The 9,870-nt window shown below is 60.6% G+C and overlaps 1 protein-coding gene across 1 annotated transcript; it reads right to left on the reverse strand.

The window, feature by feature from the left end:
• Nucleotides 1–738: 738 nt before the first annotated feature.
• On the reverse strand, nucleotides 739–2,584 carry TPBGL (trophoblast glycoprotein like). Its single transcript, XM_039696992.1, is given in 4 exon segments — nucleotides 739–1,147; nucleotides 1,149–1,946; nucleotides 2,149–2,318; nucleotides 2,579–2,584. Coding segments are annotated over 4 exon segments (1,242 nt in total). The 3' UTR covers nucleotides 739–879.
• Nucleotides 2,585–9,870: the final 7,286 nt, after the last annotated feature.

Here is a 9,870-nt window from a genome sequence, read left to right on the forward strand (position 1 = left end):
ACCGCCCGGGAGAGAAAAATTGCTTTAGGAAACTGTTACCTGGACAATCTTCCCGAGCCCCCGTGCTGCTGCCAGGGAAGGATCAGGACTGGCAATAACTTCGCCTCAGCCGCGGGGATATTCGGAAATCGAGTGCAAGGAGCCTTACAGAAAATAGACGATGGAGCGGGTGCAGCTTTCGATATATTTGCTCTAGGATATAGTAACAGGCACTAAAGCAAACACGGGCGGGGGGATTAGGGCGGGCGCTTCTGCTTGGCTCGTTTTAAATGACAAAGTGCCGAGACAGCCGGGTCTACGCTACACTCTAGAGTCAAAGGGCTGCCCCGCGTGCCCCGGGGAACATGCACGCAGCCGGCGGAGGCGTTTCCTACAGCCGCATCTCGCCTGGTGCCTAGAACGAGCTGGAAATGTCACTGAACAAAACCTCACGGATAAACGGGCTCGCAAAAGCACGTCGCCTCCCGGGGGGAGCAGCTGGACGTGCTCTCCTCTTTGCAGCAAAAAGGGGGAAAAAAAAAACAAACCCAAAGGAAATCAAGTTTAACTTTGCGCCTGTCCAATAGAAATCTAATAGGAAAGAGTACATGGTCAGTCAAGTGGAGGCTCCGGGAACGTCCAGGAGGGCAGTTCCAGGTACCGCCGGGCTGCGCCAAGCACACACCGGGGTGTCAGTGAGCTGCAGGGACCGGCCCGGGAGCTCCCCGGTGCTCCGGGCGCGCTCCCCGCCGGAGCACACGGCGATGGGAACGCGGCGGGCGGGAGCGGGCGCGGCCGGGGAGCCGCTCCGGAGCGCTCCCGGGAGGCTCGCCCCGCTCTGCCGCGCCCCAGGCCGGCTGCTCCTCACGGATCTGAGGCCGGGCCGGGCCGGGCGCGCGGTCAGAGGCCGGGCGTGCCGGCGCAGCGCGGCTCGGCGTCCTGCTCGTAGCGGTAGTGGTAGCCCTCCATCTGGTCGCGGCAGGCCTCGCGCAGGTTGTGCAGCCAGCGCTTGATGCCGCGGCGGTTCAGGTAGAGCACCATGAGGAAGACGACGCCGATGAGCGCCAGCACGATGCCGAAGAAGACGTAGGAGGCGGTCTCCAGCTCGCCGGGCTCGCCGCCGCCGCAGGCCAGCGCCTCGGGCCGCAGGCGGAGCAGCGCCGTGCCAGCGCAGGCTCCGCGCGTCGAGCACGCGGTTGGCGGCGGCGCGCAGCCAGGCCAGGAAGGGCCGCAGGCCGCAGTCGCAGCTCAGCGGGTTGGAGCCCAGGCTGAGGCGCAGCCCGCGCAGCTCGGGCGCGTCCAGGCTGCGCAGCTCGGCGGCCGCCAGCCGCTGCAGCGAGTTGTTGCGCAGGTCCAGCTCCTCCAGGCCGGGCGGCAGCAGCGCGGCCGGCAGCGCCCGCAGCGCGTTGCCCGCCAGCTCCAGGCGCCGCAGGCTGAGGTTGCGCAGGGCCAGGGCGAGCTGCTCCTCGAGCGGGGCCGCCAGCAGCGCCTGGTTCAGCTGCAGCGTGCGCAGCAGCGGCGCCCCGGCGAAGGCGCCGGCGGCCACCGAGAGCAGCGGGTTGTGGCTCAGGTCGAGGGTGCGCAGGGCGGGCAGGCCCTGCAGGGCCATGTCCTCGACGGTGTGGATGTTGTCGTGGCGCAGGCGGAGCAGGCGGAGGTCGCGCAGCGGGCGGGCGGCGAAGGCGGCGCGGGGCAGCACGCTCAGGTTGCTGCCGGCGATGCTGAGGTTCTGCGCGGCGGCCGGCAGCTCCCGCGGCGGCTCCCGCAGCCGCTCGTAGCGGCACTGCACCAGCTCCGGGGTGGCCACGCAGTAGCAGGCGGAGGGGCAGGCGGCGGGGGCGGCGGCGGGCGGCACGGCCAGCGGCAGCAGGGCGAGCCCCCTGCCTCGCCGCAGCCCCCCCGGGGCCGAGCTGCCTCCGGCGCCGCGCCCGCACACGGCGGCTCTGCCGGCAGCGCCCGGCGCGCCGCTGCCCAAATCGGGCCGGGGGGGGTGGAAGGGGAGGAGAGCGAGGAGGAGGAGAAGGAGGAGGAGGAAGAGAAGGGGACAGGTTGGGGCTGCCCGGCGCTGCGCGGTGGGCTGGGGAGCGCCGGAGCGGGCGGCGGCCGTCGGGGGGAGCCGAGCCGAGCCGGGCTGGGCTGAGCCGGGCTGGGCTGAGCCGGGCTCGGCACCGAGCCCCCGCCGCCGCGGGGTCCCCGGGGCTGGACGGCGCTGCCGTGCTGCCCGAGGAGGGATTAGCAGATGCCGCGGTCCCCGCCAAGCCCGCGGAGGATTTGGAGGCTGTCCCGGTCCCTTGCCAGCCAGGTGGGCGCTGGGGGCTGCTGCGGGGTGCCCCCCAGCCCTGGGGAGGGAATGGGGGCTGTCACGGGGGCTTTCCACCCCAGGGAGGATTCGGGGAATTACCTCCCACCCCTTCCATTCCAGGGAGGAGCTGGGGGGTTGTCTCAGCTCGCCTCCAGCCGCGGAGGATCTGCGGGCTGTCCCACTCCCCTTCCAGCCCCGGTCCCCATTCCCCGACCTTCCCCACAAGCCGGACACCCCGCAGCATCCCCGAGCATTACCCGGTTATCTCCCCTGCTTCCAAGCCTGCTTGGTCCCCACCGGCATCCCGGGGCTGCCCAGGGCTGGGGGCACAGGGGGATCACAAGCCCCAGGGCACGGAGGGTGGTGTTGGGGCGGGCGCGGGGTTTTTGGGTGCTGGAGCGATGCACAGCCAGGGGCTGGGAGCGCTGTGTTCACAGCCAGATGCAGCAGCAGCAGCTGGATCCCCTTCAGTGCCTAAGTACCTCCATGCACCTGAGCTGGGCTCGCATTAAATAAACCTCAGCCTGGGCACACAGAGTCCCGGAATGGTTTGGGTTGGAAGGGACCTTGAAGTGCATCCAGTGCCACCCCCTGCCATGGCAGGGACACCTTCCACTGTGCCAGGTTGCTCCAAGCCCCGTCCAGCCTGGCCGTGGGCACTGCCAGGGACGGAGGCAGCGTGGATCTTGATTTTTCTCCTCCTCCCTGTCCTTATCTCTCATCCTGACCTTTTCCCCTCTTATTTGGGTTCCTTTCCCCAGAAGCTCTCCTGAATTTTGCAGGGACCAGGTGAATTTTGGATGCTGCTGACCACCCTGTGCTGCACCCCCAGAAATTGGGCAAACTCTGTATTTAAAGTGGCAGTGTCTTAACAGTGGCCAGAGAAATCAGGGAAGCTCGTGGAAGGGTCGGGGAGAGAAGCAGACCTGGAAACGTGCCAGAGGTAACTGTGTGCCATCACATGCTGAGGTGTGGGGCAGCATCCACGGCGGGTGGGTGGGGAGAGCCAGGTGTGCAGTGGGTCGTGCTGAGCCAGCACTGCAGCACTCCCAGGTGGAGCCTCCTCTCTCCCAAAATAGCACTTTGCAGCCCATTTATCACGTTTAATTGCTATATATAAAGAGTTGATGGCAGGAGGCAGCGGGTGGGTGAGGTCAGGCCGGGTGAAGCAGGTCCTGGCGAGTCTTGCCAGCCGGGCTGTGAGGATCCCAGCACCTCTCAGTCCTTCCCCGGGCTCCTCGGACAAGGAGCTGCCACGGGAAAAGGCAGGCACCTTCCCTCCCGGTCCAAAAGCCATAAAACACGGCGGCTGAGCGACGCTGGAGGTTGTGGGAGAGCATGAGGCTCTCTGCAGCTGACCCCTTTGACTTTGAAAGGCGGATAAGCTCCCGGGTTTGGAGGGGAAGGGTGTTCCAGGGCCGTTCTGCGGCAGGGTGACTCTGGGGACGTGGGGGCTCTTGCCTGGTGGCACCACGGTGACTTCCTCGCCTGCTGCAGACACCCTGGACCTGCCCAGGGCTGGCTGGGGTGATGAAGCTGCAGCATGCAGCTCAGCAGAGCTGTGAGCCTTTGGGGAGCCAGGGCAGTGCCCGTGTGTGCAGCAATTCCCGAGGCCCCGGCACCCACCACCAGGCTGGTGTTACTCGTTCCTGGCTGTCCTGCTGGAACCTGGAGCCCCTCAGACACGCTGTGCACAGACCTTCAAACCCCTGACGGGCTTGGATCGATTTGAGAGCCTCCTGCACCATCCCCCCTGACCATAATTCTGCATTTGAGGCAGCATTGAAGACTTCCTGTGGTTAGAGGCCGGGAGATTGCGTCTGCCATTGCCGTGTCTCAGGATGAGATTAGGTCAGGCTGATGTGATTTGTTCTACAAGTCCATGCAGACCGTTACTCATTCCCTTGTTATCTTCTGGATGCTTCCAAGGAGAATTGATTGCTTGTGCCGTGTCTGGTAACCTCTGTCAGGCCACCTGCTCTGTGACATTGCTTCTCTTTCCCCCTCGCCAGTGGTGGCCAGGGTTATTTTGGGTTTTGCACCCTGGGGATGTACAAGCACAGCTCTGGTTCCTCTCCCACCGTGTCCCACGCTGGGTTTTTTGCTGCTCTTCTTTGCAGATGGCTTTTTAGTGAAGGCTGGAGCAAAAGGGCAGTGAATGCTTTGGCTGGTTCATTCTAGTGGTAGAGGGCATAATTCCTTCCCTCTTCATCCCTCTGTGTTTCCTGCTGCTGCAGACTGAGGCTGGAGGCTCTCCTCATCCTCCTCTGGGCAGAGAATGGATGGAGAGCAGCCCTGAGGAAAAGGACCTGGGGGGTGTTGGTGGGTGAAAAACTCGACAGATTTCAGCAGGGGAGGGGATTGTGTCCCTGAGCCCAGGTGAGAGCCCAGCTGCAGAGCTGCCCCAGCCCTGGGGACACAGCAGCAGCACCTGGAGCTGCTGGAGAGAGCCCAGAGGAGCTGCTCCAGGGCTGGAGCCAGGCTGGGAGAGCTGGGGGTGCTCACTGGAGAGGAGAAGGCTCCAGGGAGAGCTCAGAGCCTGAAGGGGCTCCAGGAGAGCTGGAGAGGACTGGGAATGGAGGGACAGGACAAGGGGAATGGACTCAGACTGACAGAGTAGGTTTAGATTTGGTATTAGGAAGGAATTCCTGGCTGTGAGGGTGGGCAGGCCCTGGCACAGGTGCCCAGAGCAGCTGTGGCTGCCCCTGGATCCCTGGCAGTGCCCAGGACCAGGTTGAAGAGGACTTGGAGCAGCCTGGGACAGTGGGAGGTGTCCCTGCCAATACTGCAGCACTTGAACCCAGCCATTAACCTGTGCTCAGCCAATGCTGGCAGCAGCTTCCCTTTAAAACCCACATCTGTGACACTGGAACTGCTCATTTCCCTGCAGGAGCATGCTTGGAAAAATGCTGGAAAAGAAGGAATATTTTTTTTATGTTTCTCTGTGAAGAAACATAAAAAATGTTTCCCATATATGGGCAACATAAAACTGTTGGAAATTACATTTCTTTCACTTAAAAAAAAATAAAATTCTTCCACCTGTGTTTGCGGAGGTTTGGCACTGAAGTCCTGGTTTTGCCTTGTCCCAAGTGATTTCTTTCCCTCCCTTGCTCACACCCTCTTGGGATTATAAAAGGTTTAGTAAAAATCTGCTTTTAAGGCAGGATGGGAGAGTCCCGAGGCGCAGGAAAATAATTCCCAGGTTTTGTGTCTTGCTGCAGGGATGGTGCTGGGGCTGGAGGTCGGACTGGGCCTGCCCGTTTCCCTGTGACCTGGCAGAAATTGCTTTCCCCAGCACCAGCAGATAAAAAGTGGGAAATGAAAGCCAGGCCAGGCTGGGCCAACATAACCAGATGGGGACAGCACGTCCCTGTGGGTTGTGGCTGGCCATGGTTATCCCTGCAGGAAGAGCTCATCCCTGGGATTGGCAGAGGCCCACTGCTGGCTGGGCGCTCCACGCCGCCTCCTCTTCCCTCTCCACAGCTCCCGTGTGTCCCAGCTGGCACCAGCCAGGTCCCATCTGTCACTGAGGGAACGGGGTGGCTCCTTTTGGTGGCCCGGGCACTGTCAGTGTCACTGCTCCAATGGATTCCCTGAGCTAATCCAGGGAGCCAGCTGGAACTGGACGCGGTGAGCTGCGTGGTGCGTGTGTTCAAATGGTATCAGAGCTTTTGCCTTCAAACACTGCAGACTGGTAAGGGCAGCTGCAGGTGGCCAGGGGCTGCTCCTCGTGGTCACGGGCTCTGTTCATGGTCACAGCCCTTGGAGCCGGAGCTGGCTCCTGCAGCGGTGGAGGGGGCAAGGGAAGGCAGTGAACCAGGATCCCCTGATGACCTGGAGTCACCAGGGTGGTTTTTCCACCCCAGATAAGTGGAGCCCTGCAGTGCTGGGCTGTGCTGGCTTCCCTGGGCACGAGGGAGCAATGCTTTGGGTGCCCAAAGCCAGGTTTGGCTTTGGTGTGCCCAGAGCCCAAGGGAGAAAACGCCACCCCAGCCCAGGAGGGAAACAGCAATCCCTCATGGCAAAGGGATGCAGGAGGGGAGGGATGGCCCCTCCGGAGCCTCAGGGCTGGGCAGAGCCCGAGGGCACCCTCTCCCCAGCCGCTGCAGAGCCCCGCGTGCGCTGGAAACGCTCTATAAATACATTAGCAATAAATAATGGATAACCTGGATGGGCATTAAAGTGTAAACAGGAGGTGAAGGGCTCTCTCCCATTACCGGTCCCCCGAGAGCCACGCGCATCCCTCTCTCCAAGCCCTGCTTGATGCTACTCCAACTGCAGAGCCCTTAGTCACAGCAGTGACAATATCATAGATCAGTGGCTCCAGGGTTGGCAAAAACAAACCAAAAATAGTCCGGAGGGCAGAGTCTTCCTCCCGGTGGCGTGCTGCATTTGCCTGCATCAGCGTTTTTGCCTGTGGTGCTCCTCTGCCTGCGTGGGCTGACCCTCCCAAGGAGTCACAGTCCTCTCCCTGGCACACAGCTGGGGAGTGCCCCTGATCTGGGGGTTTTATCCCCCTTGGATGCAGCTGAAGTGTTGAGCCATGCCAGCTGGATATTGTCCCCAAAAGTCACTGCCCTGTGGCTGAAGGTGGCCCCATTCCCAAACTGGTTGGATTGTTCCCATCACCATGGTGCCCATGCCTCCCCAGCCGCTGCAGAGCCCCGCGTGCGCTGGAAACGCTCTATAAATACATTAGCAATAAATAATGGATAACCTGGATGGGCATTAAAGTGTAAACAGGAGGTGAAGGGCTCTCTCCCATTACCGGTCCCCCGAGAGCCACGCGCATCCCTCTCTCCAAGCCCTGCTTGATGCTACTCCAACTGCAGAGCCCTTAGTCACAGCAGTGACAATATCATAGATCAGTGGCTCCAGGGTTGGCAAAAACAAACCAAAAATAGTCCGGAGGGCAGAGTCTTCCTCCCGGTGGCGTGCTGCATTTGCCTGCATCAGCGTTTTTGCCTGTGGTGTTCCTCTGCCTGCGTGGGCTGACCCTCCCAAGGAGTCACAGTCCTCTCCCTGGCACACAGCTGGGGAGTGCCCCTGATCTGGGGGTTTTATCCCCCTTGGATGCAGCTGAAGTGTTGAGCCATGCCAGCTGGATATTGTCCCCAAAAGTCACTGCCCTGTGGCTGAAGGTGGCCCCATTCCCAAGCTGGGGGGATTGTCCCCGTTGTCCACAGATGGTCCCAAGGGGTGGCATGGACACCACCTGATGTGCAGAGAGACAAGGGGATTAAATGGATTTATGAATGGGACATGGGGTCATCTGTCTAGGAGACTTGTGCTGGGAGTTGAAGAAGGGGTTGGTCAGAGTCAGGCAGGGTTTGCACAGCAGAGGGGTCCTGTGCTGCTTCCACAGGGTCCACACAACCCCAAATAAAAGCAAACCTTCCTGGTACCAGCCTTAGTGGTATATCCCAGGGTCCATTGTCCTCTTGGAGAGGAGAAAGGGCTTGGAAAAGCAGCTGGCTCCCAGCCCCTCTCCTCCTGCAGCCTCGCTGTGCCAGAGTGGGCATTAATTCATCGCCTGGCTGCAAGCAGCTCAGGAGCGGCTCTGCCTGGGGAGACAGGAAAGAGGTGCCCAGCTTTCCCGGGAGCCTCACACGGAGCCACGGAGCCGGGGCCTGGGAGCTGTGCCAGCCTCAGGGTCGGGCACCGGCAAATCCGGCGTGTCACGGTCTGCTTGGGCTCCTTCCTGAGCCAGGGCTGTGGCCGTGGTAGCCAGGGAGCCCCGGGCAGCCAGGCTGGGCTCAGCTGGAATGGGGTGGTGTTGGAGTGTTCCCCTTTCCAAGGGCCAGCTGACCTGGATGTGCTCCCATGGGGGTTCCTCTGGATTGTCCCCTCTCCTCTGCCCCTGTGAGACCCTGCCTGGGGTCCTGTGCATATTTCTGGTGCCCCAGCACAGGGATAAGGGCATGGAAGTGTTGGAGCAAGTCCAGAGGAGGCCAGAGTTAATCAGGGGAGTGAGGGTGGGCAGGCCCTGGCACAGGGTGCTCAGAGCAGCTGTGGCTGCCCCTGGATCCCTGGAATGTCCAAGCCCAGGCTGGACAGAGCTTGGAGCAGCCAGGGATAGAGGAAGGTGTCCCTGCCATGGCAGGGGGTGGCACTGGATGAGCTTTAAGGTCCCTTCTGACCCAAACCAGTCTGGGATTCTGTGATTTGTGTTTTGAGCTGCTGAAAGCAGAAGGAAAACATCCCCATAAAATGTCACGTGCATTGTATTTCCTGGATCTCCCCCAGCCATCTCCAACACCAGGGCCAGTCTGCAATGGCAAGAGTGTATCTGTTTAATAAGACAACCTAGGCCATGAAGATACATTCCAAAAGGATAATAAACCGATTGCTGGGGTGCAGGGAACAGGCACCTCTGTCCATCACTGATCCCCCTCTCCCACCCTCCTCCCTGAGCCCTTCAGGCCTGTTTATCTTCCTGCATTTCTTTGGAGAGCTGCTGTTTCCTGCTTTTCAGGGTGTCCAATCCACCTGCAGTGCTGAGAGGAGGCTGAGCTGGATGGCACTGGGGCCCATGGGCGAGCTGACCTTCTCCCAGAGCCCACTCGGGGCTGGGCTTTATTCCCAGGTGGTGCCTGATGCAGAGCTGCTCGAGCATCCCAAATTCTCCAGCCGAGTGGAAGCCAAGGGGGGCATGCAGTCAGAGAGCAGGCAGCTGACGGGCTGCTGAGCTCCCCCCACAGCTCCAGCATGTGCTTCCCTGGGTGTTTTTCACTGCCAGCCAGCTGGGCTCGTTACTGCACCGAGCAAATGGAAAAATATAAATTTCCCCAAGCTTGGAACTGGGGGAGGGTCACAATTACTCACACTGGAGCTGGCAATTAATAATGGAGATCTGACAGATTACACGCTCACCTGGGACAGTGCACGGCACCCGGAGAATGTTAAATTAATGCTCACAGGCACCCTGAGCTGTGAAGTCCTGGTTTTGATGCCTGATGGCAGAGCTGAACCCAGAGCTCCTCCTGTGGGCATGGTGAGGGCAGGATGGAGAACTCCTCAGGGAATTTCTGTCCTCCAGCTGCTGAAGCACTGTGATAGGACTTGGTTTTGCATTATTCAGGTGACATAAATAATCCCCTGAGTCTAGAGGGAAAAAAAAGGGCAGGCATGGCCTTGCCAAGGCTCCTTTTTGCAGAAGGTGCCTGGGGGTGACCCTCACCAGTCCCAGTCCTGCTCTGGGCAAATGGGGCCTCCTGGGGAAAAGGATAATCCAGTGTAAGACCTCTGCAAAGAGGAGCACAAGACCTGGGTGTCCCACAGTCCCCAAAACCCCTACATTATAGCTCAGCCTTTTTTCCTCATCTCCCATGGGCAACAGCCCTTCCCTGGGGTTTGGGTCTGCCCGGGGTTTGGTGGGAGGGTGTGTGTGCAGCATCCAGCAGCTCCTCTGCAGGGAACCTGGCCCCAGCAGGGAGATTTATGGTGAATTCTTCCTGAATCCCTGAGGAACTGAAAACCCCCACGCCTTGGTGACAGTTTCAGCCCATTGGGGTGTTTGAAAGTCCTGCCTGCAGAGGGGATGCTCAGGGGGAGAAGCAGAGCCCGGTGCTCAGCAGGATTATAAATAA

This window comes from Passer montanus, unplaced genomic scaffold (assembly GCF_014805655.1).
Source record: "Passer montanus isolate IOZ18808 unplaced genomic scaffold, ASM1480565v1 scaffold116, whole genome shotgun sequence".
NCBI classification, from domain to species: Eukaryota; Metazoa; Chordata; class Aves; order Passeriformes; family Passeridae; genus Passer; species Passer montanus.